At 42.2% G+C, this 19,168-nt stretch overlaps 1 protein-coding gene across 1 annotated transcript in view; it reads left to right on the top strand.

Moving 5' to 3' along the window:
* The first annotated feature begins 904 nt into the window (after window positions 1–904).
* The window catches only part of TRPC3 (transient receptor potential cation channel subfamily C member 3), an 84,598-nt gene continuing 66,334 nt past the window's right edge, over window positions 905–19,168 (top strand). The window contains exon 1 of the mRNA XM_022596334.3: window positions 905–1,287. Coding sequence (XP_022452042.1) covers window positions 1,076–1,287 — 212 coding nt within the window. The 5' untranslated portion in view covers window positions 905–1,075. The remainder of the gene's footprint in view (window positions 1,288–19,168) is intronic.

The raw sequence follows: 19,168 nt of genomic DNA on the forward strand, positions 1-19,168 counted from the left end.
TCAGTCTCTCTAGGCCTCAGTTTTCTTATTTCTAAAACGAGGGATAAATTCCTTGATCCCTAAAACTCATTCTGACTAAAATTCCACAAGTTTTTTCTCCCAGAAGAAATACTGCTCTTGAATTTTAAAATGCAATTTTTAAGTTTTAAAAAGAATACTTTAAATTTTGCTGGAAAATGTTTCTTGGAAAGTATATAAATCTTGTTAGATGTTTTGAAATTCATTTAAAACAAACAAACAAAAAAACCCCTGAAGCATCATGCACGATTAAAACATTACCATTCTTGGCACTCAGGGAAATGTACTTAAACCTCTGTAGGTTCAACGAAGTCTTAGAGAAAGTAACACAACGAACCAATGGTGCTTGTTGAAACAAATATAAAGTTGAACAGGATAAATACAACTGCAGGAAAATTAACAAGCCAGACGACTTCCTTTTCCTTTCCTTGGGAAACTTGTATCTCTAAGTGGAGAAAGGCTCTTTTGGAAGAGAAAGGGGAAATTGGGGAGGGAAGTTTCTCTGATTTCCTTACTCCCTACCTGCTGGTCTGTCTGATTTCCTCTCCAGCTCTCACTGTCTGATAAGGAATTGATTCTTCCCCTCTTCTCCCTCCCTCCTTCCCTTCCTCCCTCCCCCTCCCTCCCTCCCTTCCTCCCTCTCTCTCTCTCTCCTTCACCCTGAGTAACTGTACTGTCCTAGCAAGTGATGCTGTCGGAAACAGGAGACGGGCACGGAGGGGGCATCGCCGTCGCCGCCGCCGCGGGGCGGGAGAGCGTTTTCCAGTACCAGCGGCCCGCTCGGCCCCGGGCTTCCTCCTCACAGCCACGGGCGTGGCGGCTGCCCCCACGGTTTGATGGTGGGCGGCGGCGGCGGCGACACGGCTTTGGTTCCCGCCTCTAACTGCTCGGTCTCGGGCCGCGCCGTTCCCTCTTCCTGCCTCCACGCCCGGGGCTGCCCGGGACTGCTGGAGCCGCGGAAGGTAGGGAAGGGGCGCCGCGGGGAGACCGCGCGGCGGCTGCGGTGGAGAAGGAGGCCGCCGGCCGGCATCCCCGCGCTCGGACCGCGGCCGGCGCGATGTCCACCAAGGTCAGCAAGTGCAAGGAGCAAGCGAGGGTGACCTTCCCCGCGCCGGAGGAGGAGGAGGAGGGCGAGGACGAAGGCGCGGAGCCGCAGCGCCGCCGACGGGGCTGGAGGGGCGTCAACGGGGGGCTCGAGCCGCGCTTGGCGCCCTTGCAGCGGGAACCGCACGACTACTGCCTGCCGCCCTTCCCGCCGGGGCCCGCCATGTGAGTACCCGGCCGGCCGCGGCCCGCGCCTCGGGAGGACCGCGGCTGGCGGGGTGCGGGAAGGCGCGCCCACGGCCGCCTCGCGATGTGCCCCGGACCCTCAGAGCCCACCCTCCACCGCAGTCCTATGCGGGGCGGCTCGGGTGTACGGTAGACCTAGGGCGGGGTCTCGCACCCTTGGTGTTGTTCTGTAGAGGGACTTGGGGGCGCCGAAGGCGTGGCCGGGGTGTCCGTCCCGGCTCGAGCGCACGGAACAGCCCCGCGGACTGACACAACGGACGCCAGGCACGCTTTCCAATAAGCAGACGCCTGCTCTCCTGCAACCGAGGACCGGCGTGCCCCTGCCCGTGGTCCGGGGACCTCGCGCAAGATGGACCCCGGGGTCCCGGAGCTTACCCCGGGAGGTCAAAGAAGGGGAAGGGTGCTTAGACACCGGCGCGAGCTCGAACCCCGGCTGCCTCCCGGCGTTCAGCGTGGAGCCACCCAGGGAGCCTCAGTCCCCTCCGACGCTCCTGGCCGTCGGGCGTGGGGAGAAGGAAGGGGGCGGTGTGCGATACAGAGTGTGGGGTGAAGGTTTGCCCTGTCACCTCTTTTCCCGACGGTCCAGTCACAGTTTGGGGGTAAACTGGAGCCGAAGCCCCAGCGGGTCTCCCGGGGAGAGAGCGGGCGCGGGGCGGCCGCCGGCACCGCTTTGAGGTACTTGGTTGTGGTTCCCAGGCGGCTCAGGGTCAGTAGCTGTTTCTTTTTTAAAGAAAGGTAGAGGCCCGCGCTTTAATGTGTGAGAAAGAACAACTTTTCTTAATTGCTAATTCTTGGAAACAGCCTTTAACCAGCCGCGAGACTCAGAGAGGTTGAAGAAGAGAGTGGTTCGTTTTATAGGGCGCGTGCTCTCTGTTTCTTTTGTCACGTACCTTGGGCGTCTGTCTTTTTTAGGAGGTAGAGAACTTGGGGCCAGTCGTGACGGGCTGGACTAACCGCCTGGGCCGGGGAAGAGGTTCTCCCGGGAAGGGACGGAGGTTCCGCAGCGCCCCCTGCTGCCCGCAAGCTGTCCACAGGCGGGGTGCGAGGTTTCTGGGGCGACCTCGAACCGGTCGTGTCGCGCACTGCTCGGCTGGTCAGAGCCCACACCTGGCTCGGCCGGACTTGTCTATTAAAAACGCAAATGATTGGCTGGGAGTAGGTCGTCTAGGGAAGGTTTCTGATTTAAAACGAGCGACGCTTCCCAGTGTGGTTCACTTATTGCTGAAGTTTAGCCTGGATTGGAAATGGCCCAGGAAATGGAGGGAAAGTAGGTCCTTTCCGATTAAAGCGCGGCCAGCTCGCTTCCCCGCCTCCCTAAGGTTTTAAGACATTGTCCATTTTTCCTTTTGCCAATTTGGTTTTTATAACCCAGCTCAACTTCTTGATTCTTTAATTTTTTTCCCTTTTATCGTAAATCCACAATAAATGGGACACCAGAGCACTCTTATCTGAGAAAGTAGGGGGGAGCAGAGATTACACACTTTGCTTTTTGAAGCTTGAGGTCAATTACACAAAGCACTGGGACAAATTCTAATGTAGGCTCGATGTCTAACTCGTAAGAGGACATCTTTCCTATCTATCTTCTGACTTTACATAATTCAACAGGTAAATGTTGTAGTGTACTTATTTTGTAAAGTAAATACAGCTGGCTGAAAAGACCCAGTCATTTGAAGGCGATATCCATTAATAAAGGTTCCTTCTAGAGGTAGAGCAGCAAGCTCTTCTTGTTTCTTTGAGGCCTGTCACTTGGTAACGGCAGAGACTAACTTGATATCTGTAGCAGAGATTAGCTCTTTATTCCACCTTTGAGTAGAATATGGCCACAGTTTAATAGCTCAGAAAGTAAACATACAGCCCCAGGATGGAATTGGAGAAGGATACCCAGTCTACCAAAGCCCCAGGGTCATTTTCAGTAGGCAGAATAGAATAGCCGAATTTAACATCCAGCAGAATGCTGAGGGTAGAATCCCTCTTTTACCAAAAGGATTCCTTAGCATAACCCTGTTGCTCATTTCACTGCTCCATGCTCCAGTATTCCATCTGGGAATTTTAAACAGACTGACTTAGGAGGAAAAGTGTCATCTACTATATCACTAAGAAGACTTTTTTTTTTAATCCTTTAATAGAACTCTTTATCCAACCATTGATTCAAAACAAGACTTTTTTCCCAATTGTTTGCAAATCTAGGACCAAGTAGTATGTCACTGTCAAGATTAACTCATTCTCGAAGTTTTTAGTTATTAAATATGTCTGATGAACTCCAAAAGCATTTGAAGGCAGTTCTTATGAGTTTTAATTCAAAGGCATTTCTTAAGTGTTTACATATGCAAAGTGCAGACTAGGTACAGTAAGCCACAAAGATGAGTACGCCAACTTTACTGCACTCAAGGAGTTTAAAATCTCATAAGGGAGAGGTGGAAATGAAACTACGTACGAACAATTATGCTGTAAGATAGAGTAAAATAAGTGCTTAAATACATACACACAGGATAGAGCTCTGATGAGTCAAGTGCAAAGAAGAAATAGACAACACAAGGTTGTGGAGAAATCAAGAAAACCTTTATGAGCCTTAAAAAGTAAATAGGATAGGAGGCAGAGACAGGATGGGCAATTAATTCAAGCCCTCCCACTTCCAAAATGCCAGGCATATCCAGGGAATATTAATTGAGTTTTACTGAAACATAGCTTATTTGGGGCATTAATGTATAGGATCTTGTATGTCAAGGGGAGGCAATAGGGAGCCATTGATTGTTTCAAAGCGGCAACAGTTTGATCAAAGCCACTCTGGGAACAGGATAGATTGAAGTGGCAATTGGCAGAATGTGAATAAATAAATTAGGGGGCTATTGTAGCTTTCCAGGCTGAGATTAGGATCTGTAATCGTGTAGGACTGGTGGGATGGAATGGGGAGAGATAGGAAAAGAGAATACACAAAGAATCTATGGGAATTTGCAGCTAACTGTCCATCAGGGGTTTAAAGAGAAAGCAGGGTCACAGATGACTTGGTGATTTTGATGTAGATGACTAAGATCGTGATGTCATTGTTGAAAAGAAAAGAACAAACAGAGTAGAATCTGATTTTTCAGATAATTTTGATAGAAGTGTCAAGCAGGAAGATGCAAGTTTAAAGCTTGGGAGAATTTGAGCATCTAATGGGAATTGTTATAGAGTTGTGTGAGTTCATGATATTACCCAAGGATGGAGTGCGAAGAGAGAAACAAAGGGAGCCTGAGCTAGTTTTCTGAGGGGAACTTTTTTGTTTAGAGGGGCAGAAAGAAAGAGTAGCAAGCAGAAGACACGGAAAAGATGAAGGAGCAGGTGGTACTAAGACAAGGCTGCCTAGAGAGAAGAGGTTCAAGAAAAGGGAAGAATTGACCCATAGTTGGCAAATATTTGGTAAATAAAGGGAAAAACTTTGTGTTTTGTCTTACTTTTAGTAAGAAGACTCAATCCTTACTCATTAACATACATGAAAGAAGTCATTAGATTTCTCAGCAGTGTTATCTTTAAGAGAGAAAGGCTTCTAGAAGAGAGGATTCTGGGGAATTCCCTGGTGGTCCAGTGGTTAGTACTCGGTGCTTTCACTGCCATGGCCTGGCTTCAGTCCCTGATCTGGGGAACTAAGATCCCGCAAGCCTCTCAGCCAAAAAAAAAAATTATAATAAATGTACTTTAAAAAAAAAAAGAGAGAGGATTCTGTTTAGTTTTTCTTGAGGAAGTGCTGCCAAAAATTTGTCATAATTAAAGCAGTAATTTGTGTTTATATTATACCTCATGCTGTCATTTAAATGAATTAACTTGAATCACACCTCTCTAAAGCAGGTTTTCTCATTTGGCAAATGAGGAAATTGATACACAGTGAAGTTAAGTCAATTTCTAAAGATTATTTAGTAAATCAATAATAGAGCTTCTGTATTCAATATAGTATTATTAACTATAGTCCTCATACTCTACATTAGATCTCTAGACTTATGCATCCTACATAACTTCAACTTTGTACCCTTTGACCAACATCTCCCCAATTTCCCCACCTCCCAGCCCCTGGTAACTACAGTTCTACTCTCTCCTTCTATGTATTTGACTTTTTTAGATTCCACTTATAAGTGAGATCATGCAGTTTTTTTCTTTCTGTGTCTGGCTTATTTCATTTAGCCTAATGTCTTCCAGGTTCGTCCATGTTGTCACAAATCGCAGGATCTCCTTTGTAGAGGCTGAATAATATTGATATTACACTGTATATATATATATACACCATATATATATATATATATATATATATATATATATATATACCACAGTTTCTTTTAACATTCATGGGTCTATGACACTTAGGTTGTTTCCATATTTGGACTATTTGTTAAGAGGGTAGATTTCAGGTTTCTTCATCACACACACACAAAATGTAACTATGTGAGGAGCTGGATATGTTAATTACCTTGCCTGCAGTAACCACTTCACTATGTACAGTTGACTCTTGAATAACCCAGAGGTTAGGGGTGCCGACTCCCCGCACAGTCTAAAATCCATGTATAACTTTTGACTCCTCCTAAAACTTAACTACTAATAGCCTACTGTTGACCAGAGCCTTGCCAATAACATAAACAGTTGATTAACACAGATTTTGTATGTTATATGTACATATTATATAATCGTATTCTTCAATAGAGTAAGAGCAAGAAAATGTTATTAAGAAAAGCATAAGGAAGAGAAAATACATTTACAGTATTGTACTGTATCTATTGATACCATGCTTATGTCATCTGTTTACAAAATGAATCATCTGTCAGTACCTACAACGATATTGTCTTATATGATACAAAACATTGCAGACGTTATATGTATTATTGATACTAACACTAGACATCAAAAATGAAAAAATTATGTGAAAAAGAAATTCATATTTATTTGCAGGTATAATGATTCATGTATTGATAACGAAGAAGCAGCAATATGATTGCTTTATGGTAGCCTAGTGTAATCGATATGGCTGCTTCACAGTAGCCTATAAATAATGAATGAACTGTTATAAAATTCTTGTGGCATATGGTATTATTACCATGCCATATTCATAATACAGTATTGGAAACATGATTATGTTTTTTTAAAACCACTTACCTGTGATGATAGGCTGACACACATCTTCTCCAATTGAAAGAAAGAGAGAGAGAGAAGCATACTATATGGTAATGTAATTCTTTGAAAGCAAAGTTATAAAACAGTAAGAAAACTAACATTATTGCTATTATTAAATATATTTAAAGTATATTATTTAATTATTTAAACATTATAATTAAATGTCACTCGCCTTATGCCTATGTAATGATAGACTAGTATCTACATATATCTTAGGCATTAATGACATACCTAAATTTTTCTTAGTTTTTTCCATATTTCCAGGCTACAGAGTTTGCCTGTGAGTTTTTTCAAATTGTCACAAATCTCCAAAACTTTTTCCAATATACTTGTTAAAAGAATATGTGTACGAATGGACTTGCACAGTTCAAACCCGTGTTGTTCAAGGGTCAACTGCATATATATATCAAATCATCATGTTATATACCATAATTATATTCAATTTTTATTTTGAAAGTTATATAAAATAAAGCCACAGAGTGATTAGAAGACTTAAAAGAATAATAGAGCTTCTGATGCTCAACTTTGTGTGATAGGGGATCTGAAGATGAGTACACAATGCCTCGTAACCCAAGTTGTCTACTTGGGTGTTAGTTTCTGTGGTACTGGCCTGTGAAAATGTTCCAGTCTAGGTTTAGCTTGGCCGTGGGATGGAGAGCAGTGCTGTGCATGTTGGCTTGTGTTTCAGACTGGAAGTAGCACTTCCCTTCCACCGCTGGCGTGGAAGTCAGAGATTTGCCAAGTCACTGTTGAATCTCCAGGGATAGGAATTTGGACTTTAAGGACTGAAGTCAAACTAGCATTATTAAGGAAGAGGCAGGTTTCTCCATAGTTATAATTTTCAAGAATAGTACAGCACGGTAGTAGACTTGAGACCTTTAATAATCTGAAACTTTGAATTATATTTTTAGTTTATCCTGTAGAGTAGTAATTTCACTATGTACAATAGAGAGTTGTCATTTTTGTTGGTTTGTTGTAAATTATTTTATATAGTTTCAAAATAATGCGAGAATATAGTTTTAAAACTTAATACTAAAAAATGTGGCTTATAAGAACAACAGCAAACCCATGGCAGTTCCCTGATTTTCTCCTTTTTTCTGCTTGTCCCCTCCATTTCATTCCACTTAAAACTCCTTCAGGTATAGCTATCTTGTTATTCATGTTTTTAGATGTCATCAGTATTCTCAGGCAACAATTTTCACTCACTTATACCTTTTATTCTCCCCCATCCTCCATCACATGGTTTGGTACAATTTGTGGTTAATATCTTACTTAAAGTCTTCATTATTATGATCATGTAACTATTATTCACTGCTGAGTCAAGTAGTATAGTATGATTGCATTTCTTTTCTTTTATAATTAGTTGTTTTTCATGGAGTAAATATGTGTTCCATCTTGTTCTTGCCTCTTTAGCAAAACCTTTTACAGTCTCTTACTGTGTGTGTTTTCCTGAAGACATCCCTTCCAAAACCCTCTGACTTCCTTTGTTTGTGGTTTTTAATTTTTTTTTTCTTCAGGAAGCTTTTAGAATGATCTCATCATTAGTGTTGTTCTGAAATGTCTAGATGATAAGCCTTGATATGGGTCTTTTTTTTCATTCAGTGAACTGGATACTTGGTAAACCCTTTCAGTATTTGGAGATTATGCCCTTTGGTTCTGGGAGGTTTTCTTGTATTATTTCTTTTATAATTTCCTACCTGTTATTTTCATATTTATTCTTTCTTTCTGGAAACCTATTATTTGGACTTTGGATCTCCTGGGATGACCCCCTAGTTTTTGTATCTCTTCTATCCTGTTTTCCAGTGATTGTCTTTTCTGTTCTTTCTGAGATATTTCCTCGGCTATATTTCCCAACTCTTTCACTGAATTTTTTTCCATTTTATCTATTATATTTTTAATCTCTAAGAGCTCTTTTTGTCTTATGAGTATTCCTTTGTTACAGCATTCTTTCTTATTTCAGAGATGCAGTATCTTTTTTTTTTTTTAATGCCACAAGGGAGTAGGGGTTGGGAGATAATAAACCTGACTGCTAGTATTCTGGAACTGGCCAGGGTTCCCCCCATTCTTAGTCCCTACCCTCCCCTGGGCCTGGTATCCCCCCATTTAGAGAATCTCTGTTTCTATTTCTCCAGAGATTTCGTATCCTATATTTCTTATAGGGATGTGGGAGGGTTGTCACTTGATCATATCAGTTGGAGGTTAGCAACCTAGGGGGAGGGTTACTACACACCACTTACACAAAATTTCAGCTGATTCCTCCATTTTAGGCTCCTGCCTTGTCTCTGCTTTCTGAGATTTCTTTTGCCCTTAGTTTCCAAGTCTTTTCCGGTATTGGGTGGATCAGCTTATTTTTTGTTACAGGCACTCTGGTTAGACCTTCCTTCTCTCTGTTAAATCATTCACCATTCTTCCAACTTATCTCCTTTTCATATATTGTGGAGTGCAGTTACAAATACTTCTGGTTTCATGGAAGATGAAATTTGTGTTCTTTGTTTTCTGTGTTGTTTAGGGGGTAATTTTTGAGAGGTGAAGGGGTGAGAAAGGCCTTTATTCCATCATCTTGAAACCAAACATGCTTACAATTGTGTTTTAGATATTCATTTAAGCCCAGATGAAGACAGTATTATTAACAGAACCAAGGTTGCAGAAGGAAGACTATTCTTAATTATGACTGATCTTATTAGGCAAATGAAGTAGATAGTAATAGGTACAGTGTGATTTGAGGATCATCTGAAGTCCCCCAACTAAAATCATCTTAGAATCACACTTCCTAAATTTAACTGATGTAGAATATGATGAAGAATAGAATGTTTGAGTTGAAAAGGATTTCATCTAGTCCAGTTGAGAAACTGAAGCTGAAGGTTGACATTGAATTCACAGCAGCCCCAGGCCTTGTGAAATCTCCAGTTTCCTTTGACTGTAATGTTTACACTGTGGCCGAGTTTGGGTTAAGCATTTCTCTCTTCCTCAAAGAGATTTTAGATGCACTTACTCCTAGGAGGAGCAACACAGGAAACTAATAATTAGTATTAACTCATTTATGAGATTCAATTAAGTCATCATTTCAATTTGACTACTGATGGCAGATCAACTTGAGAAAGTTTTAAACTAAGTAGGAGGATTAAGAATTGGGCGGGGGGGGGGGGCTTCCCTGGTGGCGCAGTGGTTAAGAGTCCGCCTGCCGATGCAGGGGACATGGGTTCGTGCCCCGGTCCGGGAAGATCCCACATGCCGCGGAGCGGCTGGGCCCATGAGCCATGGCCACTGAGCCTGCATGTCCGGAGCCTGTGCTCCGCAACTGGAGAGGCCACAACAGTGAGAGGACCACGTACCGAAAAAAAAAAAACAAAAACAAGAATTGGGCGGGGGTGGGTGGGTGGAGATAAGAATATCTCAAGGAACAATTGACCCCTGCCAAATATCATTTATGGTTTTCTCTTAATATCAAAGAGGTAAATGGATCCTGGACAACATCTGAAGAGTAAGTTAGAACTTTAGGAATTTTTCATTACTGTGCTAGGATAGCAAACGTCTGTCTGTTCATGTTTTCTCCTTATAAAACTTCACAGGAAATGTAATGGGAGGAAGACAACTGTTTTTGCAGAGCTCTCTGCTCTCCATAGGAAGGAATACTTTCAACTTCCTGGCTCAGGATTGATATAGCCCCCTTCAGGCAATCAACACTACGTAGTTATCAGTCTGACAGGGGAGCCAGAAGAGTGGCCTGTTCAGGGTGTACACAGAGGAATCTGGCCCCAGATAGAAGGTCTGGAGTTGGGAGCTATGGGTGCCAAATTCACACTTGTGCATAAGGGGCTCAGCAGTGACTTTATGAGAATAATTAGGATTGTTATAGCATTTTGTCTTTAATTTAGTATCTAGGTCAGGGGTATTTGTCTACACTTATCTAGTCAGAAAATTTCCCCTATTCAAAAGAAAACTCCCCTCTTTTTTTTGCACTATTCAAATAATAGGTGACTATATGAATTTGGCCCTAGACCTTTTTTTAAAAATGAGATTTAAATGTCCACAAGTGCATGACGTGTTAAGGAGAGAGCATGACATTACTAAATATTTTACACCAGTTTTGCATTTCTAAATACATTTTGTCAAATAGGACTGGTGCATATGGATTCTCTGTTGAAAAATAGGTTGCAGGGTGATGAGATGGGAACAAGAATCTAAAAACCTCAGGCTTTTGACTTCAGATATGGATGACAATGATAGAAAACCAGATCCTTTTGCTTTTAATAACATTAGAAGTTAATATATATCTAATTGATAGCGACTAATATGTTTAAATAGCCGAATAGGAACTTCTCTTGGGTCAGTAGAGGTTTTTGATTTTACTATTGAGTTCATTTTATCTCAAGTTCTTGATCAATTATAGACTGAATTTGTACTTCATTTCTAATTTCATTGTCACTAATCTTCCTGAAATAATAAAAATTAGTTTTAGAAAGTACTGAGTTTAATAAATGAGTTTGTTTTTGAAGATAAGCTTAATTATTAACTATAAAAGCTTATTAATTCTAAGACGTATCCTCCATTTGCCCTCAGATTATCCTGACAAAATGTAACTTTATGTAAGATCAAAATCACAAGCTGTAAGATTCGTCAGTTATTTTGTGCTGTAACTAAGAATTGAATGTGATTAAGCAGAAATCTGTTTTGAAAGAAGAATGATTGTTTACATTACTTTAATTCCTGATAATTAATTTATATTAATGTATTCATGACATTCTTTTTTATAGAAGAATTACTCCAAATTCCCCTCCACCACTACTTCCACACATTATTTTATGTGACCAAGGGTATGCTTGAATCTGAAGGGGAAAAGTGTCTGTTCCCTAGGTCTTCAGTCTTAACGCTTTAAGCACACACACATCTGTGCCTCCAAGAGATAGATATTGATCAGCCACGTACTAACAGCCAGGCATATAGAGATATAGACAGACAGTCTCTGCTCTTACGTATGTTACAGTATTATTGAGGAGACTGGCATGAAAGCAGTTAATCACAAAACAATAATAAGTCAGCTCAATGGAGTTACACACAAAATGCATTTCTTGGAAACAGAAACATCTAAGTTCTAGAAGGCATTTACCTAAACGCTTTTCTGGGCACATACGTTTAAGAAGCATCACCAAGAACTCATGCAGGCAGTGGTTAGGGGTCCTCACCTCTGCTCCCAGTGGACTTTTAGAGGGAACAACACACTCTTAAAAGCTTTTTTGCTTTTCTGGTCTTAGCTGCTAAAGGGTCTCCAGAACTATCCTGAGAGGGATGCCGGGGAACGCGATGAAGAGCAGAGACAGGAGCTTCCCTCCAACAACAGCTTCTTGTCTCCGACTGAGTCATTAGGGCATATATCAAAATTAGCAGATGTCTAATAGATTTATGAAAATGATGCATGGAGAATTCTGAATGTAACACTGGCCAACAGAAACTCTCAGGAAATTAATTACTGTGGAGATCCAAATCCCTCCCCAGACTTAGAAGTTCTGGAATCTCTACATTCTAACCGTTTTCTGGGGTGGGACTCTTTAGGCATGAAAGTGACGCGTTCCTGTTTCTGAAGCGGAGTGCCTTGTCTTGCTGCTTTGGCCGCGGTCGTGACAGCGTGTTGTCGGACTGTGCGTGGTGATGGTAGAGGCAGGCTCAGCAGCAGGTGGTATGGAAAGCGGCGCTACCCAGAGCGCTGTCCCCGCTACACCAGACAGTCGGACTGATTGGGCTGCCTCTCTCTAGCCTGGCACGCTGGTGCCCGTCGGGGCTCCTCAAGCTCAGAGTGCCCCGCCACTCTACTGCTTCCCCTCCACAAACACACATATGAGAGATTTTTCAAAACGTGACACTATCGAGGCTGTCAGATGCCCTCTCCTCATTCCGAGCACACTCACACGTAGGCATAGTGTGTAGCTGTCAGATGTCTCCAGAGGCGACCACACTGACTGACAGGTGCCTGCTTCCCTGGGGGACTGTGGGGTTTGTCTCTTTTTTGACTTTTCATCTCTGACTTTCTTGTCCTCCGTCAGGTGCCAGCTGCTTCCCACCTTCATTACCGCTTCCGATTATCACCATCCCTAATACGGTAGCTAACACGGTGGTGGCTCTCGAACACGTTCTCCCCCTCCTCTGTGCCTTTCTCACTACTTATCTTCCGCGGCTCCTCCTGCTTTGCTTGCCCTTCACAGAAGGACGGACCGGATCCTAGCCGGTGGGCACATGTGCCTCCTTCGGTGTGGTGAACTGATCAGTCAAAGCAATTTGACTGTTATTCTTACCGCTTTGGTTCACATTGTTGGTGGTGTTTACTTTGCTTGGTTGCTGGCTGGCTTGCTAGATAGATTGAGTAGCTGCTGAATTCTTCACCTCACTTCAATAAAAGATTTGAGGGGACTTCTTTAATAATGTCCGTTTGTTGCTGAGTGCTAAGGAGCTTGTGATTCAACCCGAAGAGCCATTTTAGAATGGCTCATTTAGCCACTTTTTATAGAACCAAAGTATTCCAATACATAAGCTCAGCCTATATTTTAATAGTGCTATTTTGATTTGCAACTTGTTATTCATTTTTCTTGTTCCCTAGAGACAGCATGGTAAAGTAGAGAGACTCTAGGAGAGAACCTCTGAGCTCCCATTTTCTAATTCTCTTCCTTTCAGTGACCTTAAGGACGTTAACATTCTGACTGAGTCACTTTATCTGTAGAATTAGCATCAATTGACAAGTATTTTTGAACATATACTGCACTATATTAGGCACTATAGAGGTGGCTAAGAAGTATGAAAAATAAGATAGGAAGCATGGGGCATTTATTCTCAACCAGATTTAGGGGACATGAATATCATAGGAGACAATAATCAAGGAGACAGAATCAAGGAGAGGGGGAAAAAAGTGTATAGATCTATGGGCAGACTAGCAATATTGCAAAAGGTCAGGCTGAAGTGGTCAGGAATGGTTTCAGAAAGGCTCAGAAGACAACATTTCAGAATGAACGGAACCTTGCAGGTCTTCTAGTTATTACCGTGTGAAGCCTTACCCTCTGTTTCCAGAGGTGTAATGTAAACTGGGCCACAGAAGGTAGGAAGGATTTGAATTGGCAGAGGGCAAGAATAAGAGTATGCCCAGGGATAGAAACAAAAGGAACATGCCAGAGGCAGGTGTAGCAGGAACAAGAAACCAGAACAACCTGTATGGGCAGCATGTAGCTCTCATAACAGGCCTTTCCCCTGAGCCTCCTACCTGCTGACTAGTGGGGAGAAAAGTTGACCAAATGTTCAATCTGTGGTTTAAATTAGTTTTTAAACTTCTGTTTTGTTTTTTGCTTGCTAAACAGACATTCATTCTCATTCAGCAAGTGAATTAAGCAATCAGTAAATTAAGCAATTAAGTTAATTAAGCAATTATGTGGGTTACTAAGAAGGGAATCCTTGACCTGCATTATCGCAGGGATCTAGTCCACTAGAACAGTGTCTCCCTGTGCTGCGAGCCGGTGTCTAAGGGACCTTTGCTTACTGATTCCTCTCTGCAATCTCCATAAGGGGTTGGAGTCTCTTTCTGGTCTGCATGTCCACCCCCAGTTCAGGGCACTCTGGAGGGATGCTGTGAGGCCAATTTCACTGATCTTAGTTTGATAATATAAAGTAAGTTTCCTTTTTAAGAAATACTGTCTCACTTGGATAAAATTGCTCAGGCTCTTGGAAAGCTGCTGGTTCCCCTGCTCTTCTCTGTAGCATTTGGGCATTGGGGGAGGGGAGCTTACGTGTCCCCTGGAGGGAGGAAAGGGTGCTATTCTCTGACTCTTCTGGTCTCTGGGCAGTCTTCATTGTCTGCTGGGTGCTGCTTGTCAGTGGCAGTAACTTGATCTTGGCTGACGTGACTTTGTCACCCAGATGTGTTCGCTGGCATATGTGGTTTCAGCTCAGCTCCTGGGGGCTACAAAGCTGGGTGCCTGCAACATCCTCTGTCCAGCTCATAGCTGGTCATCCTTAGTCTGGGTGCAGGCTCCCTGGCTCTCATTGCAGGGTCCACACTACATGGAAGCTGAGGGCGGCTTGAGAAAGCCCAGACCATTCCCTACTTAACCAGGCAGGACTGTTCCAGATCTCCAAATCAAACAAGCAGGGCAAGAATCCCCCTACCCTCAGTGGTTCCTCACCTTACTAAATCCACATCTTGACTCTTACTTCCTTTCTGCTATTTCTTTCTTCTCCCAGGACAGTAAGCACCATTGCTTTGGTGTCAAAAGTGGGAGAATTATCTTGTCTGTGTGACAAGAGCACTCAGCGATCAGGTTCTTTTGGAATTAATTAGAGAAATAAAGGAACTAAGCAAATTCTTCCTCAAGACAATTTCCCTTTCCCCAAATTCTGCTTACAAAACCCCATTTTTCTTGCAAAAAAAAAAAAAACACACACACTAAAAATTACCTTGATCTCTCTATGTGCACTCCTCCTCTAAAATTTATCTTATTTCCCCCTAAACTCATGCAACTCTATACTGCATCCCTCCCACACCCCAAGGCTGAAGCAAGATGTCCCCGAGTTAACCAGGGTCAAGATCTGGTATTTGGAAAGGCAAAATTGAAAAGCACCTTGCTAATTTTTCAAAAAAATATCCTTGATGGTATAGGATATTTTATACCTGTACCCTTTACAGTACAGAAATAAGCAGAATAATATGTTTATAAGACAGTGAAGAATGAATCTGAAGTGCAGGGAGGAGAAGGTTGGTTAGGGATGCGGGGGCAGGCTGTCAGCATCCCTGAAAATCAGCTGGAGGACCTAGTTTGTTTTGGTTTTGGTTTTGGTTTGGTTTTAAGAGAAGTGTGGGGCTTCCCTGGTGGCGCAGTGGTTGAGAGTCTGCCTGCCGATGCAGGGGACACGGGTTCGTGCCCCGGTCCGGGAAGATCCCACATGCCGCGGAGCGGCTGGGCCCGTGAGCCATGGCCGCTGAGCCTGCGCGTCCGGAGCCTGTGCTCCGCAACGGGAGAGGCCACAACAGTGAGAGGCCCGCGTACCGCAAAAAAAAAAAAAAAAAAAAAAAAGAGAAGTGTGACAGTAAAAGCCGATTTTAAGAAGTGCAAGCTGCTGGGGATGTCTGTGGGGATACAAAGAGGAAATCAGGAGGAGCACGAAGTGCCAGGAAGCATAGGAGCCAGACAGACCCTAGGCTGAATCCCAGTTCTGCATTTTACTCTGTGTATTACCTTGGGCAATTTCCTTTGAGCTCAGTTTTCTTATTTATGAAACAGAAAATAATACCTGCTTCCTAGCAATGTTACAAGAATTAAATATGAGAGCGCATGAGAAACAGACACATATACCAGGAACTCAGTAAAGTTTCGTTGCCTTCCCTTGTGCCATCTCTGCCGGAAAGCTGTTCTAATGATGCAGCCACGACGAGGTAAAGATCTGGAGGATAGCGTTGGCAATGAGAATTGGAAGAAAAGGTCAGGTACAGGAAACATTCCAAAGGAGAAGCTTCAGAACTTTGTGACTGACAGGATCAAGACAGTGAGTCACAGATGACCTTGAAATTGCTAAGCCTGAATAACTAGCCTGAGATGCAAATGTTAGGAGGGGAGCCGGTTTAAGGGAGAACGTGAGTTGGGGCATTTTAGAGTGACCAGAGGACAGATAGTTGTACATGCGGGAGCTGAAGCCAAGTGAGAGGATAGGGCCCAGGAAGAGATTTGAATACTCAGTTGAATAGATATTTATTGAGTATCTACTCCCTGTTGGGCATTGGGTAATGACAAATAAAGCATGACCTTACCATCCAGGAGTGTGGTCAGGGGTGGCCTATATGAGGGGGTATTTATTAATACTCTGTTTTTCAGAAAAGAATTTAGATAACCAAAAAATAGGTTTAAGACACATGGAACACAGGATAACTGATTTAAAATCTATGTCAGAAATGATTTAGGAGAAGGGGAAAGACTGTGCCAGAAACCTGGGTTAGGATACTGATGGTAATTGAGCATTTTTAGATCTAAGCTAAATTCCTGGGTACCCTGGGCCACAAAAAAAGACAAGGGTGTACAGTTCATATTATTAGATCAAGGGAAGCAAACTCATCTGGAGAGACAGGCTTCTTGATACACAATTCTAGGATGATTTTAGCACTTGAATCCTCATAAAAGGTACAATAGATACTATAATGGAAAACCTCTTTAACCCTTTAAAGGCAGTTTTGAAGGAAACATAGTAACCCTTTAAAAATATCAATCCTTGGTAAAAGAAAGAGCATGACATTAAATGGTCACTGGTAAAGGCATTTTACAGGCTTCTCATTTACTGTGATTCAGGTGAATAGCGTCCTGAAGATCAAATTTTAAGTGGTAATATAGGGTAGGGAACCTAAGTGAATGTAAGGCTGCTTATCCCTTAGCCTGCACTGCTCAAACATGTTATTCCAACTTTGCTTTTGGCAGGGCCAGTGTGACAAGTGTTTACAGGCCTCTGAGCCTGGGGTCATTGATCCAGGATATCGCCGTTTTTATACTGGAGGTTTCCAGCCTTCAGTGTGTGCGGGAATTGCAAAGGATGCTCATTTAAAATATATATTCCAGGGCCCCACCCCTGAGAGTGATTTAGTGCATCTAGAATGGGGCCCAGAAATCTGAATTTTAACAGGTATTCCAAGTGATCTTGAGGCAGGTGGGCCTCAAGTCACACTGTTAGAAGTCAGATGAGTGGATGGCAAAGTTACGAAAACTGAGGAGCATTGCTTATATTTTTGCCTCTGAATAGAATGGAGCAAAGGATTGCCTTTGGGTGCACAAAAATATTTCTCGGGAAGAACTTTTTATTTGCTTAAGTGTTTGGACAAGTACTAGGAATCCAAAGTTTGTTTCATAAAGCATGAAAACATTTTCTTTTGCCTTAAGATGTGTGGTCAGTGTCTTACTCAGCTTGGGCTGTCATGCCTAAGTACCACAGACTGGATGGCTTAAACAACAGAAACATATTTTCTCACAGTTCTGGAAGCCAGAAGTCTGAGGTCATGGTACCAGTATGGTCAGGTTCTGGTGAGTGCTTTCTTCCTGGATTGCAGATGGCTGCCATCTCACTGTGTCCTCACAGGGAGGGGGTGGTGGGAGGGTAGGGAGAGCAAGCTCTCTGTTTTCTCCTCTTACAAGGGCACTGATTCCACCATGAGGGCTCTACACTCATAACCTTATCTAACCCTGATTACCTCCCAAAGACCTCACCTCCACATACCATATTGGAGATTAGGGCTTCAACATATGGATTTGTGGTGGTACAGAGTGCAGTCCATAGCAATCAGATATTACCAGCCATCCATATCAGCCCTGAAGGAGCTTGCACATTGTGCTTGTAGGGCAACTGATTTAGGTCAGTGGTTCTCCAATGCTTTTACCCAAGAGAAGGCCCTGTCCAATGCACCCTTGCAGTGCTGAATGAGTTGACCCACTGGGTGAGGATCTAAAGGTAAGAAAATGTCTGGCAAAATGATTTTAGTGTTAGCATTACTAAGGTTAGGCATCCTCTCCCATTCACCCTCACTCTTTCCTTATTTCTCATGCCAGAGGAGATGCATTGCCAAGACCAGCCAAGATTGAGGCCATGCTAATGCATTGTGGATGAACTGATTGTGACTCATACCATTTTATCAGTCCAGATTAATGAAGCTTATCTTAATACTGTAAGGAAAGTTAAAAAAGAAAAAAAAAGACACTTCTTATGTGGATTCACCATGAAGACAAGTAGCACTAAGTCAGTACTTTTATTTTGAAATAGCAGTATAACTTGTTCTAACTGAAAAATCTTACTTCACACTTAACTCAGTGTTAGAATCTTTTAAAGACAAAATCAAAATGGCTCATGTCACTTGTGTTGTATAGTACTAAAACCCCACATTTCAGCTCAAATACACAAAACGTAGGTATAGGTTCCAAAAGAAGAAGAGATACTAAGAAAAAAAACTTTAAAATACTAAGAAATGCAAAGAAAAAATTTATGAAAGAATCATTTTCTGGTATTTTCAGATCACTCTCTTTTGGGAGAAAAGGTAGGGTTTTTATCAGTTATTTTCTTTGTAGGTAGCAATCATTAGATAAAAAGCCCTATTCCATTAAGATGTGACACTTGAATAATGAGTTTATTTCCCCAAAGATAACCCGTCTATCTGCAGACTTACATATTCTGCATATATATTCTGTAGTCATAAATAATGTCAATATATTATCAATGGTAAGCACAAAATTCATCATTTATACAATATGGAAGTTCTAGCCATTTGAAGAGTACCGGTTTGTAGCTTAATAGTAATATTTAATCTAATGAAGTCAGTACTACTAATGTAATAAGTATGTCAATTTATTACAATGACAGTATTTTTAAGATTTTTAAAAAGACCCTTGTCATAGAGTTTGATCTTGAAACAAAGGTCTCTTCTATGCAGTTCAGTGAATGCTATTTCCCAGTTCTTGTCCACCTAAAAAATCATCATTCTACAAACAAAGATACACACACACAACACAAAAAAACACACACAAAACACACGCCCCCAGCCAGCCTTGCACCTCCTTGTTTCCCACACACACACCACACACTTTACACACCTCACTCCGCACACTATTCTACACACCACACCTACTAATAATAGTCAAACATATGGCATTTATTTAGCTTCAGAAAGATTATAGTGTAATGGTTATGTATAATGTAGTATGTACCTATATTTAAAAAAATTTGTCAA

The sequence above is a fragment of the Delphinapterus leucas genome, chromosome 5, assembly GCF_059928025.1.
Source record: "Delphinapterus leucas isolate spDelLeu-1000000601 "Yukka" chromosome 5, BTC_Dleu_Yukka2, whole genome shotgun sequence".
Lineage (NCBI taxonomy): Eukaryota > Metazoa > Chordata > Mammalia > Artiodactyla > Monodontidae > Delphinapterus > Delphinapterus leucas.